Here is a 17,837-nt window from a genome sequence, read left to right on the forward strand (position 1 = left end):
AGATTGACTAGATAAATAGTAATGCAAGAAGCTGAACTGGTAATCACTCAGAAGAAAGATACCAAAAGCTAGCAGCAGGATGCAAAACCACAGGGTTGCATTCTTTCTTCTGCATTTAGGAGGCCTGACAAGTTTTTCTTTCTTTAAAATCAACCAACCAACCAGAAACTGTTCATAAAGCTATCAGCACTCCAAATTGAAACAAGGGAAAGAAAGCTACAACATGGTTTTTGGTAAAAATGATTTGACTTATAAATTTATTTGATCATATTTTAAAAAGCAGGGCAGAATCACATTCTTTCTCTTAATGGTACCACTGTAAGCATACTGGACTTCAGAGCCCTTGGTTTGCTCAGAAATGTCTGGAGAGTCGACCACCAGCAGCCTGGCAAGTCTTTCCTTCCCCTCCAGGCTCTCCTGTCCTTTTGGGAAACAGTTTGGTTGACACCTGATGCTGGCTAAAGACCAGGTGGTTGAGCTTGCCAAACCCTGCCCGCCTTCTCCCACAGGCAGCAAATGGCTTAGCTTATTCTCTATGTAAAATTCTGAGTAAGTGGAAGGTTAAACCAAGAATGGAAGGAAATTTCCATTGTAGATAATCCCCAAATATAGGAATGGGTGATCTCGGTTTAACTGTCCAGTCCCTTCTTTTGCTGACCAGAGAGCGAAATGTTAGCAATGGATCTCTGATCCATTAATCACCAGTGTAATGTGATCAGTTTCCTGGATTAGAACATTCTGGAAAAGCCATCTCTGGATAGGGAAGAAATTACTTTATTATAATGATGGTACTATTAAAAAAAATCAAAGCAGCACACAGCAGGCAGAGTCCCCGGCCTCTTGAACTCCTACGGTCATTCCACTCCTATCAGCTTTATAGTCCAAGCAGACCCCATTGGGAGAGCAGAGGGCAGCAACAGGGGCAGAGAGATGAGGAGACCTTCGTCCTGGCGTTCGACCCATTTCAGATCCCCCTGGATTCCGAGCATTGATATCTGCAGGAAGCAAAAGGGAATGGGAAACCCAGTGATGCCCTTGCCCGCACAGACTGTGGCCTGAGTGTGGCCGGCAGTGCCATGCTGGCTCGGGGCAGGGAAGACCTCTGACGGGCATGGATACGGGAGGAACCTGGAGAATACAGGAGGTGGAGAAAAGGCCTGCCGGTTCCTTTAGAAAAAGGTGCATCTTAGAAAGGACTGAGTGGGCTCTTACTTTTGTATTTGGTGTAGTTACAGGGGATACGATGTTTAAGATTCCATTTTCTGGCCAACGTAAAAAAATGGCATAAACAGCTAATTCTTGTGAGGTATACCTGGGAAGAAAAGAGAGATCATTGTCAAAGATACCTATTTATCACCTGGATAATCTTATGAATTTTGCTTTCAACTGCTTACCAGATCCAAGACCTTGACTCTCACTTCTTCTAAGAAGCACCAATAATGCAAAACAAATTAAGGGCTGCAGGAAGGCAGCAGTCTATAAAACTCTTTTGATATCTTTCCCCCCTCTACTAGATTGTGTGTGTGAGTGTGTGTGTGTGTGTGTGTGTGTGTGTGTGTGTATATTAGTTTTAAGTGGACACAATATCTTTATTTTTTATGTGGTGCTGAGGATCTAACCCAATGCCTCATGCATGCTAGGCGAGCGCTCTACCACTAAGCCACAACCCCAGCCCCTGAGTTTTATTTTTATTGATCTCTTACACTAGTGGTTTTACATTGAAGCCATTTATTTTCAAATCTTTTTTTTTCAACTCCAAATTCATGAGAAAATAGGGAATAGAGCAAGGGCAAGGTTTGCAATGAAGATGAGTTTGTTGTCCTGAGATTTCATTATGTTTAGGGAAGAGGGTGAAAATCACTAAATAGAAAAACTCAACCAAACAGAAGGAATAGTGTGTTTCCCCTGACCTGAAGACCCAAGCTCTTTGGCTCTTTGGTACGCATCAGAGGTTATGTTTTTTTGAACACTTACAGTTTGCTGGGTGCTTTATACATATTAGCTCATTTAGTCTTTTTTTTTTTTTTTTTTTTTAAAGAGAGAGTGAGAGGAGAGAGAGAGAGAGAATTTTTAATATTTATTTATTTATTTTTAGTTCTCGGCGGACACAACATCTTTGTTGGTATGTGGTGCTGAGGATCGAACCCGGGCCGCACGCATGCCAGGCGAGCGTGCTACCGCTTGAGCCACATCCCCAGCCCAGCTCATTTAGTCTTAAAAATAATTTTTTTTTTTTGGTACTAGGGATTGAATCCAGGGGTGCTTTACCACTGAATCACATTCCCAGCCCTTTTTATTTTTTCCTTTGAGACAGGGTCTCACTAAGTTGCTGAGGGCCTTGTTAAGTTGCTGAGGCTGGCCTCGAACTTGCAATCCTACTGCCTCAGCCTCTGAATCTCTGGGATTACAGGTGTGCACCTTTACACCCAGCTAGTCTTCAAACAACTCTACAAAGGTAAGTATCATCACTCCCTTTTGCAGTTGAAAACACCAAGGCTAATATCAAATCACTAGCCTCTGAAGTCCAAGTATGCATGGAAACAATTTAGAATGGAGCCCTGTGCATGTAGGTGTTCTATGAGCATCAACTAGTTCGATTTTAGAAGGCAGGGTCTTCTGATATAGACACGTGATGTCCCCCAAAACCTGTGTTAATGCAAGAATGTTTAGCGGTGGAATGATTAGATTATGAGAGCTGCGACCCAATCAGTGGAGTGCTCCATTTGCTGGATTAGTAACTCGATGGACTACTGGTGGTAACTACAGGTCCCTGGGGGCACGTCTTTGGGGTCTGGACTGAAACTCTGAAACCATGAGCCAAACTACACTTTTCCTTCTCTAAGTTGTTACTGTCAGGTATTCTGGTCACAGCAACAAAAAGCTAACTAACACACAGGGCGAGAATCACAACCAAACTGACCAATACACTGTGGCTCCTTCCTGTCTGCCAGACCCCACCTGCCTCCCCAGCCCGCCATCCTGGGGTACTAAGACATAACCCAACTGGGTCACAGAGTGTATGGCTCAGTAGCCGCTGGTTTCCTCAAGACCACTTCTAGCCTGGCAGGTCACCGTGGACTGGGCCATAGCCTGTTCCTGTGCAAATCACAAGATGAGACTTACCACACAGAGGCGTTCTTTTCGAATTGCACCCGCCAAGGTTTGGAGGAATAGATGGCCTCCCCGTTGACATTCATCCACCTGCCAACAGAAAGGAGCCTTTCTTGGAAGATGGGGTCGATCAATCCATCTTTGGTTGGTGCGATGTTGAGAAGATAGTTGCCTCCCAAACTCACAGTCTGAACCAGTTCCTAAAGAAGGACATATGAAACCCTGGCTTAATGCTTAGAATACACACCGAGCCAGAGAAGAAGACGTGAGGGCACCTCCTTCCTGCCTTGCAAATATCCCTGAACATTTAAAAACCATTCATATTTTTGTTGTTATAGAAGCAGGACGGGCTCACATGAGAAAACAAAGATCCTGCTATAACATGGAGAACATGTTAACTGAATTCAAGGGCGAGGTCACAGGCTCTTCCCGTGAGACTGCGCTTCTCATGGTGCCGGGCACAGCGGGAAGGGTTGGGTCTAGTAGCACAAGGAGAGAGTGGGGCAGGAGAGGAGAGCACTCTGCAGTGGCCGGATCCACAGGAGTGTGGAAAGACAGACAGACTGACAGGGAATACAGGGGTCAGACAGGAGAGATTCTGAATGGCTACTGTGGACACTGGGCTAAGAGAGATGCAAGGGACTTCAGGACGTTCACCATGCGGGCCACAGGGTGCCCCTTTGGGAGGACTGCTGTAAAGAGAGGTAGTCTGCGAGGCTCATGCACTGGGGCCTGTGTGTGTATTCACTCTGACCTCAAGCAAGTGCCCTTCAAGGTTACAGAAAGACTTGGGTTGGATACACAATATTTTAAAAAGGAGAATCCAGCCAGGCGTGGTAGCGCACACCTGTCATCCCTGTGGCTCAGGAGGCTGAGGTAAGAATTCAAAGCCAGCCTCAGCAATAGCAAGGCATTAAGCAACTCAGTGGGATACTGTCTCTAAATAAAAGACAAAATAGGGCTGGGAATGTGGCTCAGTGGTTAAGTGACCCTGAGTTCAATCCCTAATACCAAAAAAAAGGAGAATCCATTACAGCCCTCCAAAGACTCCACACCACTTACCTAGGCTATCTCCTTTCAGTCTTTTTCCTGTGCAGTTAATCTTATCTTTATTTTTAGACTTTTCTATTTTTTGGTACTGGGAATTGAACCTAAAGTTTCTTAACCACTGAGTCACATCCCTAGCACATTTAAAAAATTTTTTTCATTTCATAGTTGTAGATGGTCAGCATGCCTTCATTTTATTTGTTTATTTTTATGTGGTGCTGAGGATGGAACCCAGTGCCTCACAGGTGCGAGGCAAGCGCTCTGCCACTGAGCTACAGCCCTAGCCCCCACTAGCACTTTTTGAGATAGGGTCTTGCTAGATTGCTGAGGCTGGCCTTAAACTTGCAATCCCCCTGTCTCAGCCCCCAAGTTGCTGGGATTATAGGTGTGCATCACCACACCTGACTTCATCTATTTTTATTGATTGGTTGATTGATTGTGGTACTGGGGATTGAGTCCAAGGGCACTCTACTCTCTTTTAATTTTGAGACAGGGTCTCATTAAGTTGCCCACATTGGCCTTAAACTTGCAAACCTCCTGCCTCAGCCTCCTGAGTATCTGGGATTACAGGCATGAGCCACTGCACCCAGCTCCCATGTGGTTCCTTCTGTACAGCTACAATACATGATATTTTTTCACTCAGTAACTGAGCAATAGCCGCTATTATGTTCAACATTTTACTGGTTTAAAAAATTCTCAAATTTACTTAATTATCTCTTTATGGCTGCAAGAAATTGAAACCACCCATATGACTAATTAAAAATAATCCTGGGAGCACATTTCTATATGTAAAACTTTCTTCGGTATTTGCAATTATTTCCTTAGGACAGGTCTCTGTTCCTGGGTTCGGTAGCTCTAGAGGGTTCTATCAACCTGCCCTTCTATCCAGATGCTTCCATCCCACTTGAGGAAAATAGTTAAGAAATAACTTGGAGGGCGCTTACCCAAATGATTTCAGATTCACTCAAGATATCCGCCATGATCATGTCCCGACGATAGCCCCAGGAGTTCTTGTCGATGCTGGTGCACATCTCCCATTTGTGGTCCAGCAAGCTCTGTGGCCGGAATTTATCTTGACAGTTGTAGAACCCTCCGTGGTGACAGGACGTGTTCCTACCCCATCGGTCATTTACCACCACCTTAGCCTGAAGGAGGAAGGGCTGGGTCATTGGAGTAACACCACCTGGTTCCTCCGCAAGACGCAGTTTGATAGGATAAGAGTCTACTTGGAAGTAGGCACAGTGAACCTAAAGCAGAGGGTCTCAAATACGGACAGATCTGTCCTGGCGGGGCATCTGGGAAAGGTCATCAGAGACATTCTTGGTTGTCCCACCTGGGGTGGTGCTGCTGCCTTCTGGTGGGCAGAGGCCTAGGATGCTGTGACACACCCTGTAGGCACAGGATAGCCCCCAAACAAAGGAACAGTCAGCCCCAAATGTCACCGGAGGCTGAGGATGCGACCCTGTCCAGAGACAGATGATAGACAGCAGAGCCAGGAGAGGCTGCTTTGAGGACCAGCCACTTCTACAAGAGGAAGAATGTAGAGGAAAGACTCATCTGGGGTCTTGTCCCTGGGCAATTTCTAAAGCTGGGACAAGGAATTAGGCATCTGAGTCCAGCTCAGGCCACCTACTATTTCACAACCCTAGAGCCAGCAAATAATCATTTTCTTCTTTTAAGATTTAGCTGATTAAGAGAAATCACTACACAGACTATCTTACTGTGACGTTTAATATATAGCAGTGTATTTTAATAACACTATCAGCTCTTAATTGGCAGAAGGACATTCAATAAAAACAAAATTCTACTTTCTTGCCCGATTTAAGGCCATTCACATTACTATGGACATTCTTCCTATGAAGCCAGTTGAGGACCAAAGCAAAAGAAAACATTTGTTATTTGTAGCTAATTTGATTCAAGGTCCTATGCTCAATTATTAATATCTGGACATCATCAGAATTGAAAGGGTCAAGGAAAAAAACCAACAACAACAAAACCAAAAACTCAAAGGGTGGGTTCACCAGGGGCTCTGAGGGTCCCACCTGTGAGTCAGAGGAACTCAGGCAGGTGATTTTACCTTGTAAGTCTAGTTATCTGTAAAAACAAATGAACGAACAAAAAACAAAACTCAACTAACTACAAACCAACCAAAGGAAAATTACCTACCTCCTGGGGACTTTCAAAAGCATAAAAATGATGGCATCATGGCCCTGGCACAGAATGGCTGCTCAGGAAGCCCCCATTCCTGCCTCCTTTACCTCCCTCTCAGCCTGAGAGGGTCTGCACCCGTCTGTATACTCGGTCCTTCAAGGACAGACACAGCCTTGAACTTCTTCATGCTCACAGTCTAACTGGGTACCCCACGCTTCTGGCGGATTGTGGGGACTTAGGACACACCTCTATTGTCTTACTGATCACCCTACAATGCATCCTCTCACTCTCTTCAGACTGCAGTTCCTTGAGAGCAGAAACCGTCAATTCTGAAACTCCAGGGCTCCACATACCATGTGCCATAAAGCTGGCTCCTAATCAATCCTTGAGGAAGTAGGGAGCCATCTACAGTCCCATATATCTGCAAAGCTGGTGTATAAATAGGTAGAGACACGTCCACGCCAAACGTTCTGTTTGCTACGGAGTTGCTATGACAGCCCAAAAGACTGTCTCCCTGACTGTGTTGTTGTTTCTCCCAGCACTGCTGGGGATCAAACCCAGGACCTTGTACATGTCAGGCAAGTGCTCTACCACTGAGCTGCACCCCAGAGTCTTGATATGCTTTTTTTTTTTTTGTATTAGGAATTAAACTCAGGGGTGTTTAACCACTGAGCCATGTCCCCAGCCCTTCTTTTAAGTTTTTTTTTTTTTTAATTTTGAGACAGGATCCTGCTAAATTGCTTAGGGCTTTGCTAAATTGCTGAGGCAGGCCTCAAACTTTCAGTCCTCCTGAGCTGCTGGGATTATAGGCGTGTGCCACTGTGCCTGGCTCAGTGGTTTTTTTTAAACAGCCCTGAGTTGATATTTCTTCCCTTTTCTAATCCTGCATCTTTGCTTAATCTTTTTTCTTTTTGTTGTGCTCCTGAACTGCAGAAACTTGACAGTAACCCCACATAGCAAATGACCTGGCTTCTTGGGTATACACCTTGAATGTGTATGTAAAATCCACTTCAGAGAAAAATGGGGTGTTGGCTGGGCATGGTAGTACACACCTATAATCCCAGCTACTTGGGAGGCTGAGGCAGGAGGGTCCCAAGTTCAAGGCCAGCCTGGGCAACTTAAAAAGAAAATAAAAATAAAAAGGGCTGGGGATATAGCTTAATGGTAGAGTGCCCCTGGGTTCCATCCCCAGGACCCTGGAAGGAAAAATAAAAAAAAAAGGAAAAAAAAGAAAAGAAACCTGAGGTTTAAACCATCTCCATTCTTGGCTCAGCAGCCATCCACTCATTAACTATTTACTCAGCAACTAGTATAAGGCTCAAACTGTGGCAGGTCCTGGGGTATCTAAGGTGACTAAAATACAGTTGTTGCCCTTAAAGATTAAGCAGAGACTTACAGGAGACAGGTATGTAGACAATTATGACATTATATCAGTTAATTATGTTAATTACCTAGGGTTAAACTGCACACCTAGGAATCCCTACATTCTCCCTGGAAACCATTTGTAATCTCTCTGTTCACCACACAGGGTCTCTTTCTTCTTTTTCTTTGTGCCCATATTCTAAGTTTAGTAATAGCTACCCAACAAGATCCTTAGAGGCTTATGAATCTACTAACGAATTTTAACTCAACTTTTATTTTTATTTTTTGGTGCTGGGAATTGAATCCAGGGCTTGGTGTATTCTAAGCACTCACTACAGCTACAACTGAGCTACAACCAAGCCCCCAAGCTGGTTTTTTGTTTTTGTTTTTGCAGTGGTTGCTGGGAATTGAACTCAGGGCCTCAAACATGCTAGGCTAGCTCTTTACCACTTAGTCACATTCCCAACACTTAAACTGGTTTCAGATTTCAAATTTTAAAAAAAAAAATCTACAGGGGCTGGGGATGTGGCTCAAGCGGTAGCTCGCTCGCCTGGCACGCGTGCGGCCCGGGTTCGATCCTCAGCACCACATACAAACAAAGATGTTGTGTCCGCCAAAAACTAAAAAATAAATATTAAAAAATTCTCTCTCTCTCTCCCACTCTCTCCCTCTCTCTCACTCTTTCTTTAAAAAAAAAATCTACAACGAATCTAGAATATGAAATATTGAATTTTCTATGATCAATATTGAGATTTCTGCTGCTTTGTAAAAGCACCACAATATAAACCATAAATGAGCAGCCATCATGCACTGGCTAATAGTGTTGATTGTGGGGAGCGAGTCAGGGTAGGCAGTATACCCACCAAAGTTTGAATACGAGGGAAAGGACCTTGCCCCTAGAGAATTAAACTACATAACTGATGTAGGGTGGGTGGGACCACAGACATGCACATTTTATTCTCATCGCTTAATTTTTGTTACATATTAATTTTGGGCTGTTCTCATTTATAATATTTGTTTGATAAGTTCATTTTTCTCTGTAAGTGGCCTGAGAACTCTATATGTTATTTCCATTCTACCTGAATTAAATGCCACTTAAACCTACATTATTAAAATCAAGAATGCAAGGAGAAGAGGGCGGCTTGTTCTCCAGGACTTGAGGGTAAAGGAGGAAGGTTTCACAGCTGTAAGGCGCCCAGCCCTGCCAGTATAGCTCTTCGCCGTTGCTGCTGCTGTTCCTGTTAGTGCTCCTGTTAGTGTTTTCTTTTATCCTAACAGATAAATAAGTCCTGCAATCACCTACCTTGATGGGGCTATCATTGTAGAGCCAAGAAAGAAAACCGGTGGCGTTCCAGTAAGTATCAGGAGACTCCCACTCCCCATCTGACCAGATGATGTCAGGCTTGTAGCTGGAAGACATGTGATCAAGAAGAGGTTACTGTCTGAGTGCATCCATCTTGTGGACTGATCTTTGTTACAAATATTTTAAAAGTCTGAAAGTACCATATAAGTGCTGCTGTGCGGATGATGTAGAAAACTAAAGAGACAGTGACCACACATCAGTTTGTCATCATAACCACTGATTAAAACAAAGAGCTCTCTGGTATGTCTCCTCCCAAACTTTTTCTAGAAAAAGGAGTTGCAATATGCCATCTGGTTTCCTTCCAGCAACTAAAACAAATTAACAATGGTGCTCCAGCTGGGTGCAGTGGCACACACCTGTAATCCCAGCCTTTTGGGAGGCTGAGGCAGGAGGATTGTGAGTTCAAAGCCAGCCTCAGCAACTTAGCTAGGCCCTGAGCAATTCAGCAAGACCCAGTCTCTAAATAAAATACAAAAGGGCTGGGGATGTGGCTCAAGCGGTAGTGCGCTCGCCTGGCATGTGTGCGGCCCAGGTTCGATCCTCAGCACCACATACAAAGATGTTGTGTCTGCCGATAACTAAAAAATAAATATTAAAATTCTCTCTCTCTCTCTCTTAAAAAAAAAAAAAGAGTTTAAATAAAATACAAAAATGTCCAGAGATGTGGCTGAGTGGTTGAGTGCCCCTGAGTTCAATCCTCGGTACCAAAAAGAAAAAAGAGTGGTACATGTATTGAGAAGCCAGGCACGGTGGCACACACTTGTAGTCCCAGCAGTACTCAGGAGGCTGAGACAAGAGGATCATGGTTCAAAGCCAGCCTCAGCAACAGCGAGGCACTAAGAAACTCAGTGAGATCCTATCTCTGAATAAAATACAAAGCAGGGCTGGGGATGTGGCTCAGTGGTTGAGTGCCCCTGAGTCCAATTCCCGGAACCACCCCCAAAAAAGATGTATTGAGAGAAGGGTGTGGTGGTGCACACCTGTAATTCCAGCGACTCTGGAGGCTGAGGTAGGAGGACTGAAAATTTGACGCCAACCTCAGCACCTTAGTGAGACCCTGTCTTAAAGTAAAAAATACAAAGGGCTAAGGATGTAGCTCAATGATAGTGTCCCTGGGTTCGATCCCCAGTACAAAAAAAAAAAAAAAAATTGTACTAGGCAGCTTATACTCACTAATTCTATTAGTTCTCATGACTCTGTGGTGTATTAACTCCATTTCACAGATAAAAAATCTGAGTTCTAGAAAAATTGCATAGTTTATTCAAGGCCATACAAGATTAATAATGTCCAGATCTGTCTCTGGACAGGCCCTCTCTAGGCCTCTACAATGATACTGTTTCCTTAGAGACGTTCTCAGGGTAGCATCAGACCCAAGACATGTTGTTATTGTCATGGTCCTGAAATAGAGTTCCGACAGAGTGGGCTGCCCCTCAAGTTCAAGGGTCTACCATCTGGTATGGCCCCAGGTACAATAAGGGCGACTGGGGATAAGCACGGTGAAGACTAGTGGCAAATTCTGAAGTGGAAGGGGCCTCTCTCTCCCCCTCTCTCTCTCTTTCTCATTTGCAGTTCTGCAGACTGAAGCCAAGGCCTTGCACAAACTAGGCAAGAACTCGACACGGAGTTATAGCCCCAACTTTTAATTTTTTTTGTATTTGTGGCACTAGGGATTGAAACCAAGAACACTCCACCACTGAGCTAAACCCCCAGCCCTTTTTCTCTTCTTTTTTTCTTTTTTGGGTACTGGGGATTGAACTCAGGGGTGCTTAACCATGGAGTTATACTCCCAGCCCCTTTTTACTTATTTTATTTATGAGACAGGACTTTGCTAAGTTGCTGAAACTGGTCTTGAACTTATGATCCTCTTGTCTACACTTCCCAAATCGCTGGATTACAGGTATGTGCCACTACACCCAGCACAAAGAATGATGATCTCAGTAACCTTTACTCAGTCCCAGGCACAGTGACGGATGTATTCTATGTATTATTCTTAAGTCCTACATAGAAGGAATTATTATCACTACCTTACTGAGAATCTGAGACCCAGCAGGGTGATCTGTTGAAGGCTTCTAAGTGACAATAATACCCAATTTGTTAGACCACTCACCCCCTCTCCAAGGTCCTTAATGTAATGAAAATGGAAAGCAAGGAGGAAAGAGAAGTCCTGACTTACTCCCACTCTGGATTTTGGGAGATTGTTTCAATTTATAAAGACAATATAATCACATTACAGAAGTTTCAAAAAGTAGGAAGAAAAGTGTATTTTGCCCTAATAATACAACCACAGCCACCACTTTTACTGTTTGAAATTTTCTAGATTTTTTTCATACTTGCCCTCACTCCTCCTTTCTAAAAAATGTTTGCAGTACTGGGGACTGAACCTGGGAGGGCTCTAAAACTAAGCGACATCCTCAGCCCTGAGAAGCAGGGTCTCACTAAGTTACTGAGGCTCACCTCGAACTTGTGATCCTCCTGCCTCAGCCCTCTGAGAGGCCACTGGGCCTGGTCCCTTCTCCTCTAACAGCCTCCTACAGGAGCTCTGATTTCATTGATAAAGTCACAAGGCTGAAAACATTTCTGTTTCTGTATGTTAACATACCTGTTAACAAGGTGGTACAGCTCTGGAGATGTTTTTACATTGACAAAATTCTGAGTTTTGAAGCCATTTTTCTTATCCAGTTGGTAGAGTGGATGGAACCACTCTAAGAGTGAGTGGTAGAGGCCGTAGCGCAGGTTCCTTAAACAGAAAGGCAGATGGAAACCGTCATTAAGCAAAGGACAAATAATTTGTCTTTACATTTTTTTAGTTGTCAATGGACCTTTATTTATTTATATGTGGTGCTGAGAACCAAACCCAGTGCCTCACACATGTTAGGCAAGCGCTCCACCATTGAGCCCCAGCCCCAGCCCCAGCCCCAGCCCCAGCGAAATCCACTCTTAAGGGCATGCAAGAAAGAGACCCAAACCCATTTACTTCAATTCTCTCTTCCCTTTCCCTCCCACTCTTTCTTTTTTGTAGGGCTGAGATCAAACCCAGGGCCTCATACAGGGTAGGTAAGTGTTCTAGCACTGAGCTACATCCCCAGCCCTTAAATTATTTCTCCTCATCTACTTAAGCAAAAATATTGGTGTGTGTGTGTGTGTGTGTGTGTGTGTGTGTGTGTGCACGTGCAAGTGTGCATTTGGGGATGCTAAGGACCAAACCCAGGAGCTCATGTACTTTTTTTTTTTTAATTTCTTTTGTTGTTGTTGCAGATATTGTAGTTGGACACAATACCTTTATTTTACCTATTTATTTTTATGTGGTGCTGAAGATTGAACCCAGTGCCTCACATGTGCTAAGCAAGCATTCTACCACTGAGCCACAACCCCAGCCCCATGTACTGTTTTGATAATAAACATAACCACTTTTACACATAGATACCTTAACACCAAAATGTCACTTGAGGCTGGGGATGTAGCTCAGTGGTAAAGCACTTACTTAGAAAGTTCAATGTCCTGGGTTCAATCCCCAGCACCACACACACCCAATCAAGTCATTTAAACTATTTTTATGACAATTATTTCAGTAACATATATTCCTTTAAAAAAAAAAAATGTTTTCAAGCCAGGTGCACTGGCACATACCTGTAATCCCAGAAGCTCAGGAGACTGAGGCAGGATTGCAAGTTCAAAGTCAGCCTCAGCAACTTAGCAAGGCCCTAAGAAACTTAGCAAGACCCTATCTCAAAAATTAAAAAAAAAAGAGAGAGAGCTGGGGATGTGGCTCAGTGGTTAAGTACCCCAGGGTTCAATTTAAAAAAAAAAGTTTTCATCATTAATCATAAATATCTATATTGTAGAGAAATTGGAAAATAGTGAAAAGTATATAGAATAAAATTCCCCAAATACTATCACTCTGAAATAATCATTTGTAACATTTTCTACGTAGTTGAAATGTATGAATGTAGGTTTATTATTCTATTTATCTACGATTTACTAATAGTTCTTAACATACCCAAAATAAAATATGGTTAGAATAATCTGTTTCCATATATAAGAAATATTTTTAATTTTTTTTCTAATTTGTCATATATGACAGCAGAATGCATTACAATTCATATTACGCATATAGAGCCCAATTTTTCATATCTCTGTTTATATATATATATATTTTTTGGTCAGTGCTAGGGATGGAACCCAGAGCCTCACACAGGCTAGGCAAGTGCTCTACTACTGAGCTTCACCCCACACTGAATGAAGCTTGTTTTGGTTTATGAATGGTGAGTTTCATAGCAGAGAGGAAAGAGAGGGTACTAAGCTAGGAAGGATGGGGATGGGAGAAAAAGAGGGGCTGGGTAACAGGTACAACATCTAGCTAATAAAGAGGAGGAAGTTCTGGTGTTCCCCAGCACAGAAGATGCCTGTGGTTCACAACAGTTTATTACATATTTTATAAAGAACTAGAAGAGAGGAGTGTGACGCTCCCAACACAAAGAAATGGTAGACATTTAAGGAGATGGGGATGCTAGTTACCCTGATGTGATCATGACACACTGTACACATGCATCAAATTATCACACTGAAACCCATAAAGATGCACATTATGGGTCAATTAAAAAAAAAAAAAAGAATGGGTCCATCATGGTGCGAGGAACTTGGGAGGTTGAGGCAGGAGGATTCCAAGTTCAAAGCCAGCCTCAGCAACTTAGCCTAAGTATAGACCTAAGGTCTTAGCCTAAGACCCTAAGTATAGCAAAAGCTTGTCTCAAAAAATAAAAAGACTGGAGTGTGGCTCAGTGCCCTGGGTTTAATCCCCAGTACAAAAAAAAAAAAAAAAGTAGTGTTACAAAAACATCATGCTGCAAGTGAGAAGAAAGGTTAAGACTGTAATGCACAGGTAAGAACTGAAGTTAGGCATATCATCATGTGACTTGGGACCAAATGGCACACAGAAGATAAAAATCCTGGTCTCCAAAGTTCATATCAAATCAATATTTAAGGTCTAATCAACACTGACATCAGGATAAAAAGCATAGCATCAGGAACTGAATATGAGTAGTTGTCAGGAATCGGCAAACTTGCTCTTAAAGTCTAAGTAATGTTTTAGGCTTTGCAAGCCTGTGGTGTCCAGCTCAACTCTCAAAAACTGTACCTTGAGATTGTCTTACAGGGCATAAATGAACAGGCTTAAGTGTATTCAAATCACACTATGCTTCATACACAATAGCCAACCTACCCCTCAAACAGGACACCACATTGCCAAATCATAGCACAGCTGAGGCTGAGCCCAGCACAAAACCACCTTTCCTCTGTACAGGACTGTAGGATACAAAGTGCAAATATCTGGGTTCCAATCCCCACTCCGGGGCTGGGGGTGTAGCTCAGTGATAGACTGCGTGCTTAGCATACAGGAGGCCCTGGGTTCAACCTCCAGCACCCAAGAACAAGAAAATAAATTCCACCTCTGCCACTCCCTATCTCTTTGATCTTGGGAAGCCACTTCTTATTAAGTGACAAATATTAGGGAAATTAATTAGAATCAACTATGTGTCCTTCCTATCATTACGTTTGCTGCTTTAGCTAACCTCGGTACCCAACTTGGCCTACCATCATCCAAACCCTTCCTGTGTAAAGCTCTATGCTGATGGCTAAGGAGGACACAGAGATGAGAGGCCCAGTCCCTGGTCTCCACCAGGCATTGGTAAATGCCCTGCACTGGAAGGCTTCCCAGGAGGGATCCTCTGCAGGATGCAGATAGAGCACCGTAGTCTACGCTGGGTGTGCTTCACCTAACCAGAAGCCTCCATGAACTTCTCCAAAGGTGTCACTGTGGCCATGTGAAAACCGTTAAGACTTAAACACTGGCAATTCAAAGGCTAGAAGCTCTTCAGTCTCCTTGTTAAGTGCAAACTTAGAATACACATGAGCATATTAGGTACAGAACTCTGAAAGAAAAGAGATGAACAGGGTAGCTGTCCATAGACACACACCTACTCCGGACAGCTGCTCCCAACTCACCAACCAAATCACGATGGGGCCCCACGTCCTTAGAGTTCCAATTCCAAGACACAGGACTTGGCCAGTTTGTGAAGCCTTCGTGATGTTTTGTTGTGAAGACCACATACCTGTGAATGTCAAAACCAAATGAGCAAAGGAATTGGTCAACAGGTCTCAAGCATGAACTTGCCCAGCCTGCCTGTGGCTTTTAAACTGGTCAGGAGAACTTGACCACAGGAATCGTACTGGGATGGGTGACTAAACTAGTGATACCTGGATGCTGCTACAGTCACAACACCCTTGGGTATTATTCCAGGACTGAAGCACAGCTGACAAATCAGAGTCTTTGTCTCCAGCCAAGGAGGAGGCCCAGAGGGAGGAGAGAAGTAAGAAAAAAAAAAAAAAGTATACCTCAGCTCTCAGATTCTTCAACCCTTCTGGGTATGAACAATTAGCTTTATTTAACCCTTTGCCCTAAAGGAGAAGGGTCTCTATTGGCAATGGCAGATGGGAGAAATGTAAGCTGTATGTTTTAGCAAGCCTATAGAACTTCTTATGTATAGAGGTAACAAAGACCCAAAGGGCCAGGGAAAAGGGGCACGTATGGAAACAACCAAGTGACTCAGTATTGCATTTACTTTTATGGCAGAAAAATAGATAATGCTATCACACGATGCATCACTGGAACTCCTGGACTTTGTAGGCCAGATAGTGTTTTAGGCTCATGAGCCACATTCCTCTGTACGCATTCTTCTCTTCTTCTATTACAGTCCTTTGCAAATGTGAAAACCATTCTCACTTTCTCGGCCTTAACAAAAAATAGGCAAAGGGGCTGGGGATGTGGCTCAAGTGGTAGCGCGCTCGCCTGGCATGCGTGCGGCCCAGGTTCGATCCTCAGCACCACATACCAACAAAGATGTTGTGTCTGCCGAAAACTAAAAAATAAATATTAAAAATATTCTCTCTCTCTCTCTCTCTCTCTCTCTCTCTCTCTCCTCTCTATCTTAAAAAAAAAAAATAGGCAAAGGACCATTCCGTCTGGCCAGTTTGCAGACCCCTGATGCAGTGGAAAAAGTGTTTACCCTGTAGTCCTAAGGTTTTCAGTCTAGGACATTAGTTCCCTTCCTCTGTCTCTGAGCTACTCACCTTATCCTAAGGGGTTTGGAAAGAGGCTGTCTCCAGATGTTAATTTTATTGTTGTTGTTGTAAATTATGGGTATCTAGCACTGCCAGAAGACAGATTACACTGGCTCTGCTTATTCAAACCTTTTATTCCCATACCTTTAATTGGAAACATTAAATGCCAATTGTAATTTCCTTTTAGTATAAGAAAACCAAAAGAGAAACTGAAGCATGGCAGATGACTCAGGAGGGGAGATTGGTCTAAGCCAGGACAGGGGAACCTCACAGCTTTGGCCTTACTCTATTCAACCCACTTCCCTCTCTCGGCAGTCAAAAGCAGAAACTATTTCCAGAAGGTAGGGAAGCCACTTCCCGACTTAGCCCGGGTCCACTCAGGGGCCCTCAAGGCTTACTTCTTCAGGATGGCCCTGCCTTCAACAAAGAAATGGATCCTCCACCCCTTTCCCACAGAGGGGCTCTCCAAACTTCCAGTTCTCTGAACCAGCCCACCGCAAGCTCCAACAGGTTTTCAAGACAAGTCAGACCATACTGGAGCATTTTCTATGAGCAAGGTACTGAGAAGAGCTGAAGAGGGAGAATCCATGCAGCATCCCAAATACAGCAGACTCCCTTCCCTCTTTCCACCTTAGAAACATTACACCAACCCGTGCAGTTTCCTTCTGTCACCATCCAAGGAGGCTGCAGGGAGGCTGAAGTTCACAATGGAACTAGGACCTGATCCAGACCACTGATTTAGAATCCCAGTTGTCTTACGGATCTGGAAGGGGCAGGGGCGTTAGGTACCGACCCCCCTTTGGATAATACAGGTGTAGATACCGAGAGCTTTCCAGACCATCCGGCCTGAAATCTTTTATTTTTAAATCCTCAACCAGAAGCACCTTCTCCTTAGGATCAGGTGTGCCACGTTCAATTCTGCATCCAAAACACAAGATCTGGAGGTACCTTGAGGTCAGGCGGGCCCTGGGCAGGCGGCCCGACCCGCCACCTCCTGCTGCCCGGGTCAGCCCCGCACTCACTTGGCCCCCGAGGCCATAAAGAGGTCGGCCCACTTTTCCGGTTGGAAGAAGCGCGCTGTGAACTGCGGTCCGAACTCGGGGTAGCTGAAGCCGGGCGGGTAGTTCTCGTTCATGAAGCGCCGGTACTGGGGCAGTCCCTCACCCTGCCAGTGCCACCAGAACCACTCGCTGCCCCAGGCCGGCACCGAGTACACGCCCCAGTGCACAAACACCCCGAACTTGGCCTCATCGAACCAGACCGGCAGCGGCCGGGAGTCCAGGCTCTGCCAGTCGGGGGTGTAGCGACGCTCACTACCCCAGCGCGACGACTTGGCCACTTCGAGCAGTAGCAGCGGCAGCAGCAGCAGTGCGGCGACACGGAACCGCCACTTCTCCGCCACCTCCGGCATCGCTGCTGGTGCACCCTTACCGTCCCCCCTTAACGCGCAGAAGCTGACGAGCGGCCCCACCCCTCTGACTAACGATTGGCTCGGAAAGGAAAAGGGGCGGGTCGACCCAGACGGGCTGTTGAGCCGCTTCCTCCACGGATCGCCCGTTCCTCGAGCGCCCTCTGGCGGTCAAAGGGTGAAAGACGCAAGCAGGTAGGTGTTGAGCTCGCTCCGCTGATATAAGAATGACAGCTTTCCCCCCAGGGGTTTCACTGCGAGGTTAAATCACGGAGTTTG

At 44.6% G+C, this 17,837-nt stretch overlaps 1 protein-coding gene across 1 annotated transcript; it reads right to left on the reverse strand.

Annotated features, from left to right (window-relative positions):
- Positions 1-754: 754 nt before the first annotated feature.
- Fuca1 (alpha-L-fucosidase 1) lies at positions 755-17,581 on the reverse strand. Its single transcript, XM_026403596.1, has 8 exons — positions 17,173-17,581; positions 15,007-15,141; positions 11,634-11,771; positions 8,975-9,080; positions 5,103-5,303; positions 3,124-3,311; positions 1,213-1,312; positions 755-995 (listed from the first exon to the last, which is right to left on the reverse strand). The coding sequence occupies exons 1-8, from the start codon at positions 17,559-17,561 to the stop codon at positions 855-857; spliced, it is 1,398 nt and encodes a 465-aa protein (XP_026259381.1). The 5' UTR covers positions 17,562-17,581; the 3' UTR covers positions 755-854.
- Positions 17,582-17,837: the final 256 nt, after the last annotated feature.

This window comes from Urocitellus parryii, chromosome 11 (genome assembly GCF_045843805.1).
Source record: "Urocitellus parryii isolate mUroPar1 chromosome 11, mUroPar1.hap1, whole genome shotgun sequence".
Taxonomy (NCBI): domain Eukaryota; kingdom Metazoa; phylum Chordata; class Mammalia; order Rodentia; family Sciuridae; genus Urocitellus; species Urocitellus parryii.